The 22,670-nt window shown below is 38.8% G+C and overlaps 1 protein-coding gene across 6 annotated transcripts in view; it reads right to left on the bottom strand.

Annotated features, from left to right (window-relative positions):
• Window positions 1-22,670, bottom strand: part of mllt10 (MLLT10 histone lysine methyltransferase DOT1L cofactor) — a 59,524-nt gene that overhangs the window by 24,752 nt on the left and 12,102 nt on the right. For 4 of the 6 annotated variants that reach the window (XM_055181351.2, XM_055181345.2, XM_055181346.2 and 1 more), the window contains 7 exons: window positions 17,297-17,406; window positions 16,217-16,320; window positions 13,582-13,675; window positions 9,042-9,131; window positions 3,880-3,975; window positions 2,475-2,784; window positions 318-965 (listed from right to left, as the gene is read on the bottom strand). In XM_055181351.2, coding sequence (XP_055037326.1) covers window positions 318-965; window positions 2,475-2,784; window positions 3,880-3,975; window positions 9,042-9,131; window positions 13,582-13,675; window positions 16,217-16,320; window positions 17,297-17,406 — 1,452 coding nt within the window. The remainder of the gene's footprint in view (window positions 1-317; window positions 966-2,474; window positions 2,785-3,879; window positions 3,976-9,041; window positions 9,132-13,581; window positions 13,676-16,216; window positions 16,321-17,296; window positions 17,407-22,670) is intronic. The other 2 variants (XM_055181347.2, XM_055181350.2) reach the window with 1 other exon arrangement.

Below are 22,670 nucleotides of genomic sequence, written 5' to 3'. Positions count from 1 at the left end.
ACAGCATGTCTAATGAGACTGCTTTGGTTTAATGAAAAAAAAAGAAGGAGTGGGTGGATTTTTTTTCTTCGGACATAAATTGTGTAGGGAGAGTGTGAACACAACCACTGTACAAACACCTTGTAAATGGATTTTGCATAACAGGTGCCCTTTAAGGTTTTGCATCTGAACTCTTCATATGGTCTCTATACCACTACAAAAACATCAAATCTAATTGTGGCATAGTGACCCAAGACTTTGCACAGTACTCTCTCACAATCACTTTTCTATTAACAACAAATTAAATACAGCTACCGCCATTAGGATCTATTGCTCACCTGGTCCAGCTGGTGGGGTGCTGACAGTCATACTCTGCAAGCTTCCATTCCTGAGGAGAGATGGGGACTTCTGAACCCCCAGACTGCTGCTACCAGCACCCCCTGCTCCTACACCTCCAGTACTGCTGACAGCGCTCCCACGGGAGACCATTGTGCTCATGGAGGACGACGAGGGGGACGTGGATGAGGGCATCGTGGCTCCGTGTTCTCCCGTTTCTGTGGTTTTAACATCCTGGTTGAAGCACGGTCCATAACGATTCCTCCAGTTCCCACGCTTTTTCTTCTTTACACCATCCTCACCGGTGGAGGAAGATGATGTTGCGGAGGAAGACGAGGAGGAAGGTTGGGGGCGTTTGTAGCCAGCTGAGGCCAGGGCGCCGAGCTCTCCAGCTGGGTGACAGTTTTCGTAATGCTTGCCGGAGCTGGAGCTTGAAGGATGAGACAACATGCTGAAGGTGTTGAGACCCACCATGCCCTCAGAAGCTCCGCCCTCTGAACCACCCTTCACGTGGCAACGGCCAAAGGAAGAAGTTGTGTAGGACTCGCCGGCCCTCAGGTTTGCTTCTGAGAAGCTGATGAAGTCAGAAGTGGGTTGGACCACAGATCCACTAGAGGTTGATTTACTGCTGCTGCTGCCTAATAAAAGCCCTGAGAGAGAAAAAAGATAGTGAAAATACAAAGTATGATTCTGCAGCTATAATTTTAAATGAGCAAAAGGACATGCACCCCTTCCATCTCCCACTGCAAGGTGGGCCGGTCACTTGCAGTCGGCCAAACAATTAGGCAGGTGACCCAGATCTTGGTGTTCATACAGGCCCTCCCCTTAGGCAAGGACTCATCCTTTAATCAAAGTCAGAGTAACAGCACCTACATTCATGTTTTTACTGCCATAGCAGAAAGCCGTTGGAGCTTTACTTCCCAATTTTACTACCCACACTAGTGTTGGGAGATATGCCCCATTTTGAGATCGTCCTATCGTCAGCCTGTGAAATCGCAGATAGAGGATTGTATCCGGGGGCGGGGCAGTAGTTTACTTATTTATTTGTTATTTTTTACTAATTTATGACAAGTCACTTGATTGATGGTCAAAAAGAAGCAAGGGCAACACTATCATGACCACAACCTTCTTAAAACTGATGCCATTAATCCATCCACACCATTAAGTCCAGGCGCTCAAAAATTTCCTGCATGCCAGAAACTCGCTGGTTTTAACCCTCTTCGCACCTAACAACCTCTCTAGTGCAAGGAAATGTCAGAGCCGTGCGTATTACAAGTTCAGGTGCTAGGAGGAGACCATGCCGCGCACATTCAGATACAAGCTAAGTTCAACATGCGGGCATTTAGTCCCACAACTTTATCTAGCATTCATAAATCAACAAAAATAAGACCTGCAAAGTATTACCATGCTTATTGCCAAACACAAAGGGCTCACTGTAATAAAACATTTCTGATATTGTCATCTCTCACATTCTTGGAATATTACATCCAAGCTCCCGAACAGACCGGTTACGTGGCTCAACGACAAAGCAGGCAGACCATGGATCTGTGTCAGGTTTTGTTATAACAGCTCTAGCGCTATGACATACTCATATCAGTTTCTGTAGTTAATCTCCCACATCTTTTGATCTCTTTGCGCTCTGCTCTAAAAACACTGTGCTGTTTCTTCTTTCAGGCTTCCTCGAAGTTTGTATGTATCTCCAACAAGGAGGCCCTCACCGCTGCCTGACACATTAATGATTAGTCTGAATTTTCCAGACGTGACCTCTGCTTCAATCCTTCCATCACGGCTTGATAGAAGAAGGCAAGGGAAACATGTTTCTGCTTCGACTCCCAAACCTCCCTCATTCATGCGCACACACACACATACACACCGGAGACACCACCAACAGCACAGCCATCTCGGAGAGACTCCGCGCTCCAGCGGCAGCCAGCCAGACGACAATCTTATCGCACACGCACCCCATTCGTGCAGCTTCTGGCTTCTATCCAGCCCTGTCACAACACACTCACTCAAGTGTCACATACAGGAAGTTGACACAAGACATGAATCTGGCTGTTTGTTTTAATTTAGAAACCCGGAGAGTGCAGAGAGCGCTTATTAGTTCAGTTCTTCAATGATGCAGCACGAAGCAAGGCAGAGGTATCTGGGAGTCTTACCTTGCTGAAACGGACTGGACGAGGAGGGGGCCGTCGATGAAGTCGCAGTGGTGACCACAGGGGCGTGGGGTTTGCCAGGAACGGACTTGCGACCTCTGGACCCAGAGCTTGAGGTGCCGTGACTGCTGGACTTCTTGCTCTTGCCTTCTGAGCCCTTGCCATCCGAGGACCCGCCGTCTTTCGAGCTGGAACTGGAGTGAGATGGCACTTCCTGGAAGTTGGCATTTGTGAAACGGCCTCCGCTGTCATCCAGTCGCTTTTGAGTGGAGGATATAGAGGAGACGCTTCCTCCGCTGCTGCTGTTGTAGCTCTGCCAAGAGGAAAACACTCACATGTGCAAAAATGCTTGGAGTGCCATTAAGTTATAACTTACTACAGTGTTACATTTATAGGTGTGGCAATCTTGAATAACTTCCAAGTAATTGTCAAGTTTAAATCTCCAGGCCAAAGTTGAGTATAAAAACTATAAACAGTTTAATTAATTATTAATAGCTCAGAGATGTTTTTTAAAGGATTAGTCCATTTTCTTAAAAAAAAAGATAACTTACTCACCACCATGCTATCCAAAATGTTGATGTCTTTCTTTGTTCAGTAGAGAAGAAATTATGTTTTTTTTTTTTTTGAGGAAAACATTCCAAGATTTTTCTCATTTTAATGGACTTTAATGTACCCCGACACTTAATAGTTTTAATGCAGTTTAAAATTTCAATTTCAATAGACTCTAAACGATCCCAAACGAGGCATAAGGGTCTTATCTAGCAAAATGATTGTCATTTTTGACAATAAAAATATGCACTTTTAAACCACAACTTCTCGTCTTCCTCCAGCTGTGTGACGCGCCAGCGCGACCTCACGCAATACGTCATCACGTCAAGAGGTCACAGATGACGTATCGAAACTACGCCCCAGATTTTAGAAAGTGTGGAGAAATAGGAACGTTCCAACATTGTTGTATGTCGAATGATCTTAATTAATGTATTTGTGTCATTTCATATATGTAACACGTGACCTTTCAACGTCATTACGCAATTACGTGAGGTCGCGCTGGAGATAGACGAGAAGTTGTGGTTTAAAAGTGCATATTTTTTGTTTTTCTTGTCAAAAATGACAATCGTAAGACCCTTATGCCTCGTTTGAGATCGTTTAGAGTCCTTTGAAACTGCGTTGAAACTGTAATTTTAAACTGCATTAAAACTAATAAGTGTTGGGGTCAATAAAAATGAGAAAAATCCTTGAACGTTTTCCTCAAAAAACATAATTTCTTCTCGACTGAACAAAGAAAGACATCAACATTTTGGATGACATGGTGGTGAGTAAATGATCTGGATTTTTTAAATAACATGGTATTAAGAAAAGAAAAAGTAAATTCTGTCCAACCCCCATTATAAAAGCCATGTAGTCTTACCTTCTCAGAGCTCACCATCAAAGCTGGTACAAGGGAAGGCGAGAGCTCCAAAGATTTCTTGTGCCTTGGTTTATGTCGGTCTCTTTCTTTATGTTTCTGTGATAAAAAACAAAAAAAATGTGTTAATGAATAGGGTGAAAGCACAGGTTTTGACTCTGCAAGTACTGCTTGGGAGCCTAAACTGCAATTTCTGAAAAAAAAAAAAAGAAAGATGAGAAACTCGTTCTGAACACGTCAATCCTTTGCATAGAGGAAGACGGGGACCTCTTCATGAAGATCTTCCCATAAAGACTCTGAAGAAAAGATCTTCCTCTCTGAATAGGAAAGGTATCACATTGCAGGCCTAACCAGCGTCTTAATTTACACCCCCGTCTAGTGCCAAGCTCCATATAGCTCTATTTACGCCCGAGAAACACAAGCGCGAACAAATTTACACCCCGCACTCCAATCGAACACCTCAAAGCTCAGATCTTAAGGGCACTGCTGTAAAAATATGCAGTGATCCTAAACCATTCTGAGAAAATATTTAAACATTCCCGACTGAAGCTGCATACAAAAATCTTTTATCCTGCCCCTTTCTGTTATCGTCCAAACCATTGTATAAGTTAGAAATGACAATTACTCTGAACACGATAACGCTTTATGCTACTTTATTGGGCAAGTGGCGGTGACAATTCCAGAGGCCCTCAGGCATAAGTTTTTCAATGAAAATGAAATGAGCATGCACTTCCTTGATGCCATTTACCAATTTTCTGAATATACAATTTTAAATACAGATTTATTAAAATAGGAAAACCGTGTGCACTTGAAATGGTTTTGAATAAGTTACCTGGGATTTTGTGTGCATGTCTATTTCTGGAAAATATTGCAGTTGTATTCGCTACACACTTAAAGGGATAGTTCGGCCAAAAATGATATTAAACGCATGATTTACTCACCCCCAAGCTGTCCGAGATGCATATGTCTATCGTTTTTCAGACAAATACATTTTCAGTTATTTTAGAAAATGTTTTAGATCTTTCAGTTAATTAAATGTGAAGTCACGGGGTCCACGACCTTCCAGTCCAAAAAATGTGCATCCATCCTTCACAAAATAAATCCAAACGGCTCCAGAATGATAAATAAAGGCCTTCTGAAGGTAATCCGTGCGGTGTTGTTGTAGAAATATCCATATTTAAAACTTTATAAACGAAAATAAATACCTTCTGGTAGCGCCGCCATCTTAGAATCCTCTGTATTCAGGAGAGAGTATTAGCGTAGCGTACGCACTTTTCTTAGTAATGTAAGACAAATTCGGAGGGCGGGGGCCCAGAGCAGCAACAGAGAAACCTCCGTCCGCTGCGTAAAGCTCTGATCGTGAATGCGACTAAGATGGCGGCATTACCGGATGAGAGTTATTTTGGTTTATAAAGTTTTACATGTGGATATTTCTACAACGAAACTGTGTGGATTACCCTCCGAAGGCCTTTGTTTATCATCGTGGAGCCATTTGGATTTATTTTGTGAAGGATGGATGCACATTTTTTGGACTTGAAGGTCGTGGACACCATAACTTCATATTTGATTAACTGAAAGATCTAAAACATTTTCTAAAATAACTGAAAATGTCATAGTCTGAAAAATGATGGACATATGCATCTCTGACGGCTTCGGGGTGAGTAAATCATGCGTTTAATATCATTTTTGGCCGAACTATCCTTTTAAACCACTGCAACTTTCTAATATTCTGCTTTAAAAATATTTCCATATAGTGATCATAAAAAAACACTAAAGTAAAATGATACTAATACTAAAATAAATGTATAAATTTACTGAAATCAAATATCTAAAAAAAACTAACATTACATCTTGGGTTTAACTCTTTGAACTCTTAGACAAAAAGTCATAAAAGCAAACATTAACTATTTACTTGTTTTATTAATATTCAGATATCAACACCTTTACAAGAGCTTGACATACAAAGGCAGCTAGTTTAATTATCCCAAGATGAATAGTTTAAGCAAAGTTGGCTGCAAAGAGAAAAGCACAAGAAGCCAAGACATTTATCACAATTCATCAATGCCTCCAGCAGATCGGTAAAAATGTAGACAATCTCTTTCAGGATGAACAAATAAATACTCTGGACGTTTCAGGTTTACATTACAATTCAAATACAACACGTAATGAATAAATAAAATAAATACATCAGTCATTCCAGTTACTTGGTTATTAAAAAAGTTATTCCTCACCCACTCAAATTTTTTAGAAAACAAAACAAACATCCCCAAATGAATCAGAATTTAAGATATGCGAGGCAGGAGGAGGAAGAGCGATTGCAAACATCGTTTTATTCAAATACGCAAGTCTCAACTGCCTCTGCGAGCGCATCTGAACTAGCTGCAATTTCAGAAGCTTTTAGCCTCTATTGTTGTTTGGCCCTAGGGTTTGGAATTAGCTAGGTATACATCTGAGCCCACCGACCTTTGACCTGGGAATGTGGAGTACGGGGGATGGGACCCCTTTGCTAATGCAAATCAGGCCTTGTAACAATAGCCATGGCAAAGCACAGACTACTTCACAACAAGATCTCAAGAATACAACTCCAACCCGAATCATTGTTCATGTCAACCCCTCTCAATGCAGAAAAGGCACAGAAGTTAAATATCAGAATAATTCTGGGACAAACTGCTTTAAATGGCATCTCATATTTAAGCTTTCGTTGACCTAGATCACACAGTCTGTTTTCGAGCAGCTTGACAGATCAGCATCTAGTCCATTTTGCTATGCATATCCAATGCAAACTTATTTAAACCAATTCAAATAATTAGCGAATCTGTATCAAATAACCAACAGCCTCACTGTCCAACCTCCACTCCCTGCTGTGCACACGAACAATGGCTTTATTTGTAACTTTGAACACGTTGCTTCAAATTCATACTCAAGAACACGCATGCTTTATTGCAATGACTTAATTCATAATGATAAAAAACAATAAATAAAATTGTTCTGGTATTATATGTGACACTGGACCACAAAACCAGTCATAAGTAGCACAAGTATATTTGTAGTATTAGCCAACAATACATTGCATTGGTCAAAATTATTGCCAAAAATAATTGGGATATTAAATAAAAATCATGTTCCATGAAGATATTTTGCAAATTTACAACGGTAGATATATCAAAAATATATTTATTTATCATTAGTATTATGTGCTGCTAAGGAATTGATTTGGACAACTTTAAAGACGCTTTTCTCAAAATTTAGATTTTTTGCACCCTCAAGACTTTGATGCTCATGATCTCAGCATTTGATTTTGAAACTGTAGTATGGTTATTACAGACTGTGTCACATATTTAAAAAAAAAATGTCATAATTGTGCAGCTTTTTCTCACATATTTAGACATCTGTATCCATTTATAATTTTTAACTATTGTTAGAAAAGGACTGGATGAATGAATACAGTGTGGATACCGGTCTATTATATAAACAATATGTACTTTAAGTATATAGACAAAATATTATTGAAATATTTGCCTGCAAACTTAATTTTTAGCAAGTGTTACAACTAACCCCCTGCCTGTAACAATTAACCCCACCTACGGGGTAAGTTGTAACGTTTGCACTTCTGTCACGTTTGGTGTAATTGTCCTAAAATGGTAAGTAATAGAAACAGACTTCAAATGTTCATTTGTAGCAGAGATGTGTGTGTTGCTTGTGTAAAAATATAACTAAACAAACTCAAATATTTTTTGAATGATTGAGCCAAAACCAAAAGGCGTTAGGTTTTGCCCTGCTCTACCCTACTAGTCAACATTTGAAGTGGATCAAAAAAAGTTTATCAAAGTTGTCCTAAGACAAGAACGGGTATTGGGTACTTTTATTAAAGGTTTTGAACCACTTTAAATGTGGACTAGTGTAGCAATATCTCAGCCAAATATTGTCCTATCCTAACAAACCATACATCAATGGAAAGCTTATTTATTTATTTCAGATTATGTAGAAATCTCAATGTCAAATGATTGACACTTATTTGACTGGTTTTGTGGTCCAGGGTCACATATTTTATCAGTAATCAAAAAAAAAAAAAAACTGCATGATTTGTTCCATTTTGTGTTCACTTTTACTTTACAATTTAAACGCATGTAGGTTGATAAGTGCATGATTCTCATTTTCACTAGCATTTAAATTAATGTAATGTTACTACAAAATTTCAAGGGATAAAATGTAATGAAATAATTACATTACTACATTTATTTAGATTAAATATGAAAAAAAAAAAACAATAACCCTTAAATTACCATAGCAAAAAATCAAGCTATAAATTTTTTTACTTTTAATATTGTAAACATGAAATCAACACAAAAAGCCATTTTAATGACCCCGTGTGAATAGAGGGAATCAGGCAAGTGATCACTGATTAAAATGGCTGCACAGAATCCAAGTGTGTTTGAAATATGTGGCCAATGCGAACTGCTGGAAACAGGCAGAAAATTATCAATGAGGATGGATAGATGTGATGAGCTCCTCCACACATTTCACACTATGAGGTCTGGCGTTACTGCTAGATTAGTATTTCATAAAACACCATCATTACAGTACAAGCAAAGAAAGATCCAGACAAAGACAGAATCAAATTAAGGTTTCGGTTCGATTTTTGCATCTTCTGTCGTCATGAACGCATTTATTGATACGAGGCCATGTTACACCGCCTATGCTTAATTGAATCAGATGGGAAGGTGAGTAGGGCTAATGATGCTGCATGTTTCATTCGGTATGACTGTGTATAGCAAATCTCAAAGAAAATTAGTGGAACAAATAACTACACAACCTATCAATACTGATTAAATGTACTTGGTGGAACTAATGGCCATGACGAATGCGTTTCTATGAATGCAGTACTCTTTACGTTGATAATTTGTGACAGCACCAAAATACTAATCACTTTGCGTGATAAAAGGCGCCGTTTTCCCTCCTGCGGCTTTAAAAGCTTTGTGGAATATGAAAAGCGTAAGTGCAGGGGGTGGCTCAAGGTGACGGAGACCCGTGTAATTTAAACAAAACTAAAGCCAACGGTGCATATTTGTTTTGCTTTTATGGGTTTACCTCATAGCTTGAAACCGTGAGGAGAGGGCGTCAATCACACATGGCAGGAAGTAAGGTAGATCTGGAGGCTGCCTTACCTTCTTTTCCTTGTCATGGTGCTTATCCAAAGAGTGAGTGGAAGAATCACTTAAGCTTTGAGCCCTACTACCACGGCATTTGCTCCTTCTCTAAAAGGTGAAAGAGGAACTTCGAGTTACCATTTCAAGTCTGTCCAATTACCTATTTCTCACTTCTCTTTCTTTTAGGAACAAAGAAAAAAGCCCTTACTGAGACAAAGGAAACAATAAGTTGACATTTATGAAAAGAGAGGAAAAAAGAGACATTGCCATGAAAACCAATCATGATTTTTTATGCTGAGCTGCTACTCTATCAAATTTCCAACTTGTATGAGCTGAACAAGTCGACCTAAGGTCAAATAGCCTGGAGAAACAAAGGTAGCTTTAAATTTCCAACTGTATTTGCTCACGACAACAACGGTAAAATAACGTGGTTATCTTCGGACCAACATCAACTGCAGTTTTTAAAGAACTCGACACCTAAGCTGACCAACCATTACGTTTTAATCACAACTAACCATTGATAGTTTTGATGTTATGTCATGCACTTAGGGGAATGACCTGGTGGAGGGCAAGAGAGCGCAATCTGCCGTTGGTCGCATGTTAAGAAGTGAGTGATTTCTTTTGTTTAGCCCAAATACTGAATAGTTGTTGTGCAATAAAATGCACTAACCAATGAGGAGACAATCTTGGGCTGTTCCTACCCAGAAAAAAATTATTTTGTGACAAACGTACGCGCCTCCGTCCCCAGTAAGGGGAAACAATGGCAGCCATCAATATACACATGTATTTACTGTGATCACTTCATCAAAGATAACCTCACGTAAACTATGGATATATTAATCATTGTTTTTTTTGCCATAAATCATATATTTGCGTAATTTTCTTACCTGGATTGAAAGCAAAAGTGATTAAATTTTGCAAATCCTTTTCCATCTTTATTAGATTATTTGTTGTACTAAGGCCTGTTTTCATAGACAATGCTTAGCTAAAGCCAGAACTAGGGCTGTGCAAAAATATCAATACAGCTAACTAGGCCTGGGGCGGTAACCGGATTACCGCCATACCGCGGTCACGTGACCCATGCCGCGGGTCTAAGCTCCTCACCGTCATAACCGCAAAAAAAAAATGTAAACATTGGCCTGCACTTGTGTGTATATGTGGGATGTTATACACGCAGCTTGTTAACAACCGCAACTTGTTAACTTAACATTACTGATATGATTTTAATATTAAATTGTCATTGAGTAGAAATGCAGGTGACGTTGTCTGTCACTCGTTTAAAGTAATACAAACATTTTATCTAATTTGAATGTGCAAACAGCTGCAACAGATCAACAACAGAATCCGGTTTCATACATTATCAAATTTTCACGCAACATAAAGAGCACGCGATCAGTCCGAGGATTAATATCCAAAGAGGTTAGATTGTCTCTTTTTTCATCTAGCCTACAACAGTGGCCATTTCTAAAGCAGGACACATTTCAAAAAGTTTTGCTTTTGTGTTTTCTTTCTCCGTTTGTGGAAAAAGACAGATGTTTATGGTAAGGATCGAGGACAGAAGCGGTCTGTCCGAGCACGCGTTACAGACGCGGACTGCCCGGGCGCGCGCGAGACAGACGAGGACTGCCCGGGCGCGCGCGAGACAGACGGACTGCGTCATCTTGCGCACACACACGCGTCTCCATGCAGCTTCCAATCTATACTCAAGCACGGACACATAAGCAGTACAAGTGATTTCTCATACAAATGGTTATTTTACCAGACAGTCAGGGCAGCAATAATTTGCGTCATTTACAGGCTATTCACAAATTAAGGATAGAAAAGTGGAGAAATGTCTGTAGGCACGTGTGGACACGCACAATGCACTAACATTTTTTTTAACTAATAATATTAATTGTTCAAGTTGTTGAATGTTGAAAGTGAAGAAATGTGGAAGGAAATAATATTCACTTTACATGTTCCTTAAGTAATTTGCATGTGTTTTGTATTAAAGATAAATAAATCATGCATGTTATTTAACTCGTTGTCTTGCCAATAAAACGCAAAATCGCGGGAATTTGTTGATTACCGACCGCGGAAAAAAAAAAAAATCAAAACCGGCCCAGCACTACAGCTAACTATCATGATACTTTTTCCAGGATAGTGTATGAATATTTCAATCTCTACTATCGATATTTTAAACACTTAATAATGTGTGCATCAAACGACCTCCTCCGCCACTGCTGTAGTTTTTGCTGTCCAGTTGTCTGTCATATACGGCCAATGTCTCAGAAGTTAGCGGGAGTGAAAAAATTAATAGTAAAAAAAAATCAGCTCTTTTTTACATTTTTGATAAAAAAAGCATTGCAATTTATTGCAACGTATTGTATCGTATCGTGATACATTGTATCATGGGCCATGTACCGTGATACGTATCGTGAGGCCCTTGCTAATACCCAGCCCTAGCCAGAAGAACTAGGCCTTAGTCAAATTAAGATGTTTAAGAATCTTTTATAAACATGCCTTAAAGAAAGATGTTACTGTTGTGTATTTTGAGACAAATTAATATCACTTGCATATTTTAAGATCTGTCAGTTCAAGTTATTTTCAGCTGAGACCGCTCAAACATGTGTCTTAGTCTAGGATTAGCCTTAAGCCTTGTCTGTAAAATCGAGGGTTAGAGTATTAAACATGCGTTGAGTCTGAACTAGTGTTGGACGATATGCCCCACAGTAAGATCTGTTAGGAATCTGGAGGTTTTAAGCACTATAAAATACAGAATCGGGTGCTGTATACAGATTGCAAATGCCCAAAACTTGTAGTTTGTGTTAATTTAAATATCCGTGGCTTGAAACAGACGTAAAATTTACCGTTTTATGCTGCCTCTTCATGGCAATGTAAACTGACACTTTCTTGCTCTTTCGGGTCATGTGACCAAAAACTATTAATTTAATGTGAACACATTATTTACTATGAGTGTACGCACAACAGCACCGGCTGTCCTCCTCGCTCCGCTGTGGCTCCGGTGATACCCTAGACGGAGTGCAACGTGACGCTTCTTGTCAGGTGTACAACAGGCTAAGATACAATTGTCATCCGCCACATAAAAAGCTGAAGTCACAAAATGCTCTTTGTTGACAAGCGACCGCCTTAAACAAAGGCCTCCATAGAAAAGTCAGGGGTTAGTAGCCAGCTATTGAACTATTAATCCAAGAAACAGCACTGATGGTGTCAATCCATTAACACTGGGACATGGTACAACCTGCAGAAAGGCCGAGCTTTGATTTACAAATATACTACAATGAATGATATACAAATCAAGAAAACCAGTGTCTGACTTTGCGCTGACAAAATTAGGTGACAAAAATCTTTTCAGGATTGCTAGTATTCCTTACAAAAAAGTATGAAAAATATGAATGAATGCATAAATCTTAAACTTCAGCTATTCAGCAACCACAGTATTCACAAATGCATGAATGATATAAAACCCACACACAAATAATAAACATTGCAATTCTGATTCATTACAATCCCCTATGAGAACATCACAAAGCATTGGCCCCGCCTCCAGCCTGTCACTCAGAAGACCTGTAGAGGACTAGCCGTATGTAAGAAGCCTTTTGTTGGGAAGGAGGATGGACACACATACACACACATAAACGTACAGCACAAATCTGAGAAGCAGCAGGGGTCTGTGGCTTTAGGGCTAAAGCAAGTAACCCCCCCCACCGCCACACACACAAACGCAGAGTCCACGTGCACGCTAAGGGTCGAGCGAAACTGGACTGGAAATCACAGGCTATCACTGAGCTGTGCCTGTGTCTCTGAAACCCTAGCCGTCTTTTTCTGAGGGGGGTATTAGGAAGGGGAAAATGCAGGAAAGAAATGGGGGTGAGGAAAGGAAAAGAGAGCTGTGGACAAGGGTCCAGTGAGTTGCTGCTGATTGTCAACGAGATTAAGGGGTTAAAGGGTTTGAGGGGGATTGAGACGGGGACGGCAGGGGCCGCTGGGGGTAGAGGGGTGTGGATTATGCCACAGCTTAGCTTTCAGCAGCTGTAATTGGACCAGGAGTGCTAGACATTCACGAAATGAGAGCTATTCCAGATGAGGCAGAGTCTTTCAAAGGCACGGTGCATTAAATGCTATTCTGGATGTGCAATAACCGCACTATGACATGATCAATATGTGCTTAACATGATCCGTGTACAGCCATATATAACAACATGAGAAACAGAGAGTAGATTGATTGCTGAACATGAGCCACCATTTGAAAGTTTTACACATGAAAAACCATTTAGAACATATGCAAATCTTTACAAATACAAAAGTAAGACATAAAACACATTTATATGCATCCACTGTTGTTAAAAGATCTATAGACATTTTAGGCACTATATTCTTTTTTATTTATCGTCCGACTGGTTGTGCATTGCTCCAAAGTCAAGTTTTATTACTTTAAAATGAAAAGAATTTAATATCAGAGATGAAGAACATCAAACGCTGTGATTTTTCAGTGGTAGCGCTCTGTGCAAAAGTGTGTTATATACTTGTATAGGAATGAGAAAAAGCTGATTCTTACCAGTTTGCTGTAATGATATTTGCAGTATCCACAGTATTTCACATTATCAGCATCTGAGCCCTGTTCTTCACACAACAACCCAGCAAATTGAGCACTAAATTCAAAGATAGAAGAAAAACAGATGCATTAAACCGTACAAATTATAGTGATGTTTGAACTGATAACCTGTAAAAAATGATGTTATCAATAATTCATGACGATAATTCACGTTTTTACATTAAGCAATTTCAACTAGTGTTTATTCATCACACGTGAAGATTTAAAATATTTGAAAGCATTTTAAGGTAGTAAAAGGTGTAAAAAAATTATAGAGAGGCAATAGGCTACAGTGCAACCGCACACATTTCAGATAAATTTCGAAATCCAAAGACAAAATGTAACCCTATCACACAACTTGTGTGGTACATTACAAGTACTTAAATTCTGGCATTTTGCCATTGACATCTTAAGGGTTGATGTAATGTTCCCTTCACTGCACGCTGGCAGCATTGCCGATCTCAAGAGTCATGGACAATTTTAAGCTATGAGCAAAAAAAACCTGAGACACAGACACTGAGGTGGTCAATAAAAAGATGAGACATGATGATATAGGCTTCATTTCCTGAGGATAAGCTTAAATAATCAATGCCTTTCCCTGGATTTGGGTGTTGGTGTTTAGTCAGTGAAACACTGGTGGGTATGGCTATGCAATTACTCGTTTTTGATTTTCAACTGTTCAATTTAAATAGTAGTTGCGTACTGCTGGACCGATGTGTTTGTAAGGCAATTCGAAGGCATCACATGCTTTGAAACGTGTAGCCTATTGCAATGCATACATAACAAAAAGGTTAAATAAATGCATGTTTTTCAAAGTCACAGAGTAATCACAGAGTTAAATAATCGTGATTGTAAAAAAAAAAAAATATATATATATATATATATATATATATATATATATATATATATATATATATATAAATAATCGCAAAATCATCAAAAATCGTGTGATTTTGCCAATAATCAAACAGCCCTACTGGTGGGACCCATTTCTCCAATACACACTTAGAACTAGGGCTGTAACGATTAATCGTGGAAATGCGCTCAACGAATGAATTTGAAAGAATTATGGTGAAATGCCGCCACATCCAAAAGCCAGAGGGCGCTCTCGTGCAGAAACTCTAATTGTGCATTACAAACATTACTATTCCAGGAAATGTCTAGAAGAAAATGTATATCACCGTTCTTCAGATTGTATTAGGTATTTTCATGATAATAAAGAATATTTTGAATGATTTTGTTTAACGAGTGTTGCCTTTTTAAATGCACGTTTATAAACGACTACGACTCATAATGATTTTAGATTGATAAGGACTTCTTACTGACGAAAATGCCATAGCACACGCACAAGCTGTGCATGAAACACAGAATCGCAGCCTTGCGATTCAGAATCAATTTAAGACAGGGCTTTTTAATGGGACACGCAATTTTTTGTTACAGCCCTACTTTGAACTGTGTGTTTTTGGTGAACAACTTAAAGGGATAGTTAACCCAAAAATAAAATTCTGTCATCATTTACTCACTCTCATCTCGTCACAAGCCCACATACATTTCTTTGCCCTGATAAACACGAAGGCGGATATTTTGAGAAATGTTTGTAACCAAACCGTTTGTGGACCCCATTCACTTCCATAGTAGAAAAAAATACACTTTTGGTTACAAACATCTCAAAATATCTTCCTTTGTGTTCATCAGAACAAAGAGATTTATACAGGTTTGTAAAAACATGAGAGGGAGTAAATGATGACAGAATTTTTATTTTTGGGTGAAATGTCCCTTTAAGCAGGCACATTCAGAAGACCACTAACAAACATCACAATGTGTACAGCAAATAATGCCACCACACTTATCAGAACACCATGTAAAACAATTACCAAAAATAACTTTTCTCTTTTTGTGACCAGAACTAGCCACAAAAATGGTATGAACACAAGGTTCACTTCATAAAATTTTGAAAAGATACTATGAATTATTTTAAGGATGACTATTGAGCTCATTATTTGAAAGAGCTTTTTTGCATGCCATATAAAATTGAATAATTGGTTAAAGGAATAGTCTACCCTTTTGCCATATTAAACTATGTTATTACCTCAACCTAGATGAATTAATACATACCTATCTTTTTTCAATGCTTGCACTGTACACCGCGTTGTGAATGTGTTAGCATTTAGCCTAGCCCCATTCATTCCTATGGTACCAAAAAAAAGTTTTATTTTGTGTCACCATACTTACTGGTATAACTCCTCATGTAACAGTCTTTAAATAGGGAAAACACGGAAGTGTTTTGTGGCTTCCCTGTTTGGTACCATAGGAATGAATGGGGCTAGGCTAAATGCTAACACATTCACGACGCGCTGTACAGTGCACGCATTGAAAAAAGATAGATATGTATTAATTTGTCTAAGTTGAGGTAATAACATAGTTTAATATGGCAAATGGGTAGACTATTCCTTTAAAAAACGTGTGTTTATTAATTTTAAAAACATAACCGCACATCCCTGGATCAAAGATTTTTAAAGAAACTAAACTGCGTAACATGGCTTGATTAAAGACATTAACATGTATAAGATACAAAACAAATCAGGTTTCCACGACTCACCATGTGACGTGAAAGGCCTGTCGGCAACCATGTTTATTACATGTCATGCAGGCTCCAGTAGCAGCTTTACTTTCACGGCCTTGTTCCTCACAGATGTAGCAAGTCTAGAGAAAAAACAAAGTCACCAAACTGATTCTTCACACATAATTCTTGAAAACAGTTATTACAATATACGTAACGCATTGCTGCGTGACTCACAGCTTGTTTAGCGTGAAGGCTTTCCCAATGTAACAAGTCTCTCAGAGGCTGCTCCTCCCAACGCCTCGATTATTAGGCAAGTGATAACCATGCCATTTTAAATTGGCTCACAGTGAGGACTCAATTACCATCAGAGCTGAATCTATCTTATACCAGATTTTAAACCCACTATTTCAAGCATGACATTAAACTGCAAGTCATCAGACACAGTGTATTGAATCCAAATCTTATAACACTAACTGATTGTACTGTAGTTATCTATTGCATTGAAGGGCATCCATAGAAAACAGAACGTAATTATGTTTTCAAATGAAAAATGAAAGCGGCGGCTTCATATCCCATTAGTATCTGAGCTTACATTGTTTTCTTTAGTCTCAAGGGTGACCAAAAAAGGTTTTAGGACTGTTTCTTAAACATTTGAACTTTGCAATTACTTTAATATTACAGTAACGCACAACAATCCAACGGAATAATAATACAAGCAATAATCCAGGCTAAAGTTTCAATCTAATAATGAATCTTGATAAAGTGTGATTTTGCCAACTTTTGAGGAATTCAGTGAGTATTGTTATTTCATTTACACCATCGCTGTTAATTTTTCCACAATGTGAATTGCAGCCTAGTGAGGGGTAGTAATGGCAACGTTCTGTGTTTATTCAAGACTGATAAATGTAGCACTCGGTGCCTAAAGAAAACATGTTCACAGCATAGGCCTAAAACTTCTTTCTCACATACTGTTTACACTGCTAAGCTGATTTATGAGGTCCTTATGTTGAGACTTAGCTTTCCAATTGATATCAGCACCTCATTGCAATAGCAACACGTGTAACACAATTACGCATGTGTTGTATAAAGCGGTCACTCTAAGGTTATGAGACTTACCTTGTTATAACGTTCATGAGGGACAGATTGAAGCACGATGGGCTCCATGGTGGACACATTGGCAAACTCCACTTCTGGGATATAAAGAGCACAAACCACATGGGCCCAACCTGAACAACAACACCACATAGCATCAGGAGAGGTTTCATATAGATGGTGAGAAAAATTATAGCACTGGAATTTAACTCAAGTAAATATGGAAAATTATACAAGCACACCCATGGGAGTGATCTTCACCACACAGTAACTGTGGGTTCACACCAGCCACGTTTGAGGCGTCAAAATCGCGTATACGGCACCTAATTTGCCGCTTGAAGAGTTTGAGTTTACTTGCTTCATTCGAGCGTGAAAATGTAGTCATCCAGACATTCACCCGAAAATTCACGTCATGGGAGGGGATTCTGCGACTCCGCTCGCTTCCTGTAATCACGTCACTACTAGAGCAAGCTCCTGATTGGTTACCGCGGCAAAGTTCAAATTTTTCAACTTGAGCGTTTGCTGCGGCAGCACTCAATTCGCACAAACTAGGCGTGAATGAGTCGGAATCGCGTCTACCGTGCCGTGCTAAGCGCCTCATTCGCACCGCGAGACCTTCGGATGCGCGTCAACGCGTCTTTACATTGACTTAACATTGAAATCACTCGCGCTTGACGCCTCTACCGCGGCTGGTGTGAACGCAGCATAAAAATTAGGGGTGTAACGGTTCTCGGTAGGGATGCACAATATATCGGCCGACATATCGTTATCGGCCGATAACTGCTTATTTTTAATATTATCGGTTATTGGTCTGATAGCAAAATTAGGCCGATAAATGAAAGCCGATAAATGATGGATTATTTTGGTTTGTTGAACCACTTCACTTGCTCATTGCTGGCCATGTGGAGTTTTGATTGGTGCTTTCTGTGACATAGCACGAAGATGACACATGTTGCGGGCTTAAGAAGAGTATGCTAGTCTAGCGCAAAGACAAGATGTCCACGGTCTGGGAGTTTTTCATTGTGAAATTAATATGAATATTTATCGGCCTATATATATATATATATATATATAGGTTATCGCCCCCCAAATATAAAGAGTTATCGGCCAAAATTTCCATATCGGTGCATCCCTAGCTCTCGGTAAATAATCGAATCGTCCCGTCATCCTCCCACGGTTCGGAACGCACGTGCACCACGGTGCACCGTGTTTGATTCGACCACACATTTCTAATAGTTTGGTGAAAAAACAACACATAAAACTGCTAATATGGTTCTGAATAAGCTCTGCGTGTATTTACGTGATAGTACCTGTCCAATCAACTCATAGTATGCAAATCTGTTGCCAACCTCACAGTTCCTCCTCACGTGTTGGTGTGTGCGTTTGTGTGTGGCGCAGACCGTTTAGCGTGGCAAGCGAAGGAGAAAAACGCTAATAGAGGCACCGCCAGCTTCATTTAAGTCTAATGCAGCAGCGATGCTCAAGAAAACGTGGACAAAACTGTAAAATTTGCGAGTGCCATATGTTCAAGGCAATACATCTAATATGACGAGTCGCTTATTATGCCGTCATCACCAGGGTGTTGTTGATAGCACGCGATCACAGGTGAGACAGAAATAGCACACATTGCCTTCGTGTTTAAATGTTAACAAACTGATCTTCTTGCGAAAAAACTTGAAGATAGTGGCATAGAATATAAAAAGTAACCCAGTGTTCTAAGCCAGTGGTTCTCAAACTGGGGTCCGGGGGGCCGCAAGATGGTGCCAGGTGGGCCCCAGTTTTATGACATTTTATAAAATACATTCATTTATCATGAATTCTGTGTAATTAAACCTAAAAAAAATAAGGCCACTAACCAACAGCACTACTTTGTATAACTTAAAATGTTTTGTTTAATTAAAATTTTTAATTTTAGAACAGTTTTTGTCATCAATTTTCTTTGGGGGGCTGCGAAGGAATGCGCCGTACACAAGGGGGGCCGCACGTGGAAAAAATTTGAGAACCACTGTTCTAAGCTATTGTATGTTCATTTTGAAGTTACTGTTAGGTTGGTAGGCTACATGTAGTATAATAATACTTACATGAAAATGTTGATTTTGGCAGAGGTTAAAAACGACTTAGGTTTTTATTTTTGTAAAGAAGCCTGTTGTGACAAAAGTGTACCGAAACCGTGACCCTAAAACCGTGAAACGCACCGAATCGTGAGTAATTTGAACAGTTACACCCCTAATGAAAATATATAACGTTATGTAACACCATTAGAATAAAACACACATAAATCACTTTGTGGTAGTTTGCTTTTGACTACTTTCCAAATCAACAAAGAAAACTAACCAAAGTTTGCTAATAGGCATGTTTAAATAGGACTTAAATTTTGTATATTGTTTTTGATAATATGCATGTTGCATAAGGAGATAAATTATAATCTATAATAAAAGTGCTCAAAAACTTGAAGCCAGTGTTATTTGAGGGCTCGGAAGCAAATCTTTAAAAACATTTTACACCAGAAAGGTATGATAAAATATAAGCTTAAGAGCAGAAACGCCAATACAGGCAGGTTCTAATATCTATTTATATAGAGACCATGGTGAATTGTTTGCTTATAGTCACGCCTATGTGGCACGTCTGGCTTCCTTTACCGTGTGAAAAACACTTATTAAAGTGTGTGGGATGAGTGAGACCACATAAAGATAAAGCACCAGGATTGGATAAATCAGACAGCCTATTCTCTTCGGTCTACAGTCTAGACTAAGTGTGGAACCATAGGGTGTCAACCACATGCACGCTACATAAATATTATATCATAATTACAGTCTCCCACCATCACAGCTTTTCTTCACATAAGCTGACGTTTAACCACAATACCACTACTATGGATGATTCTGATATAATGACCATATTTTGCAAGCGGGTGCAAACGCACTGACTTCTGTTTATCCAGTATCAAGACTCAGCAGCAGGCCTAAACTTAAAGGTGAACCTATGAACTGTCTTTGACCCCCGCCTGAAGGGACAAGGAGGTGGGTTTTGTTGTTTTGAAGTCACTCCAAGAATCCGGCAGAAGCCTATAAACCAGGCAATAAAAAAACCAAGCACACCCCAATGAACTTTAAACCCCCTCAAACAGAAGGGCGGCTTTCTTGAAAAGAACAATTTGCACATGATGGTCTCAACTACAAGTACACAATACTAATTATTATCTTGTTTTGTTTTTTTTTTCAAATTCTTGTTGAACATAATAAATGAGCCTATTAGAAAGAATCAACAACAACAGAATTTAGAAGGAAGACACAAAAATGTGAAAGAGACAGAAACGTTTATCCTTCTTTTACGTTTTAGCATGTTATTAGATTAAATATTAACCCAAACTCCAAAGTTTTCATTTGGGAATATTTTGTGTTTATATAACAGTTGCAACGCCTGTAAAAACCATGTGCTACCCTGGGGAGGAAATACAGTAACAAATTGCACTCTTTATTGACCAATCATAGAAAAGAAACACAAGCTGTACACACCTCCACTCTTAGAAAAACAAACTTTTGAGAGCCCTGCTAGTTAAAACAAACTATTTAGCGTAGTCAAATAAGCATTAAATACGACATCCAGTAAAAAAGTAGGTCAAGCATCGCTTGCCACTACCTCTAACAAACAACAAAATTTTTGAAGATATGCCTTCGAATTTTAGACGAGACGATAACAGCATGATTTGAAACTGTTCAACCGTAAGCCTGGAATGATGTTTCCCTCATGGCCGTTAAACAACCCACCACCCCTAAAGGATGGGGCATGGTCCTGCAGCTGTGTCCCATGCCATGTTTACAGTCTCAGAGCTGCCCTCACCGTGAACCCTGAGCATGAAGAGCATGAAGAACAGAAGTCCCCTCTCAGCCCCACAATGACCCTGCTGAGACCGCCCAGTCATAAAAATAAGGTGAGATAGATAAACACACGTCTTGACCCCTCTCGTCTCAATGATTTAGAAAAAAGCAAATAAAATATGCAAGGACTTTTTAAACCAAGATAACCAAGACTAAATCAAACACACCTGATTGATGTGAAGGAATTTTAGATAAATAAATAAAAAACACCAGAATGTAAAGGCATTAATTTACTGTAACATACATGTTAAGTCTAAATTAGGGTAAACTATGTTGGAACTACTAAATAATATTGTCTAATTAATGGCTTATATGCAACATCTGTTTTATATGGAATTAAACAACAATTTCAACAGTATCTTTCACACCAGCATGATCTGTGATCATTAAAAAAACAAGAGAATATGTGAAATCTCCATAATAAATACATACCATATTTCTCTAATTAGTTAGTCGGTTTTATGTTGACATTTATTAGAGGTATAAAAACAAAACTGTGCTATCCTCAGCAGAGAATGCTTTTTTTCTTAAGACCTTACACTATTTTACCATCACAAGAAAGTGTTAAAGTTTTTAAAACAACTTCCTTTTAATGATTCAAAAGACTTAACCAATGTGATGTTTGCAAGTTAAAATCCCTCTAAACTGTTAATCCAACAACTGCAGCGCAAAATAAAGACATACACATAAGCATGAAACACAAAACACCAATGGCTTCTTTTTTGGGGATATAGGCCAATATTTACCCACTGACCCACTAAATTCAAGTAGTAATGTTAATGGTTTTTCATCTGCAAGTGTGAAGTATAATAAAGAAAAACATTAAGGGGCAGTTTCCCGGACAGGTCTTATCCTACTCGCAGAATTAAGCCCGGGTTATACTGCACAATTTTTGGCAGTCCCAGCCATCGTAACACATCGTTGCGATATCTGTGATCGTGATTCTTTATTGGTTGTCCAATGTCGTACATTAAAAGAGCTTCAAAGACGGCCGTTTTCCTGGTCTTGCAACCAATGATAGCCTACGATAGTTTTCTGACAGTAGGGGTGGCACGGTTCACAAAACCCTCGGTTCGGTTCGTATCACGGTTTTATGGTCAGGGTTCTCGGTTCAGTACGGTTCTTGTTGTTATTTTTTCTTTAATTTTTTAACACTCCAGAAATGTATTATCTTATTAATGTATTAATTATCCATAATTTAGGACACAGTATTAAAAAGTTATATAATGTAATCATGCACAAACTCAATTTGACTTTAAGCACATTATAGACCTTTTACGCACTTCCGCATTTTTCGACTGGAAATACGTCATCAAAGTGTATGACAACTTCCTGTTATCGTAGCGGCAGATACGAAAAATAGCAGAGTCAAAGAGTCGCCGTTTCTGTAGTGTTCAAGGCTGTTCGTCTTCCAACCAGAAACAGCCCTACCTTTATAATAGTTTATAATAGTATATAATAGTAACAGTAAGTGAAGAAAGGGCCGCAGCAAGAAGAGTGAACACGCAAGAACGGGAAAT

Source organism: Misgurnus anguillicaudatus, chromosome 25, assembly GCF_027580225.2.
Source record: "Misgurnus anguillicaudatus chromosome 25, ASM2758022v2, whole genome shotgun sequence".
NCBI classification, from domain to species: domain Eukaryota; kingdom Metazoa; phylum Chordata; class Actinopteri; order Cypriniformes; family Cobitidae; genus Misgurnus; species Misgurnus anguillicaudatus.
Note: the sequence above shows the minus strand (reverse complement) of the source record. Positions and strands in the feature narration are given on the sequence as shown.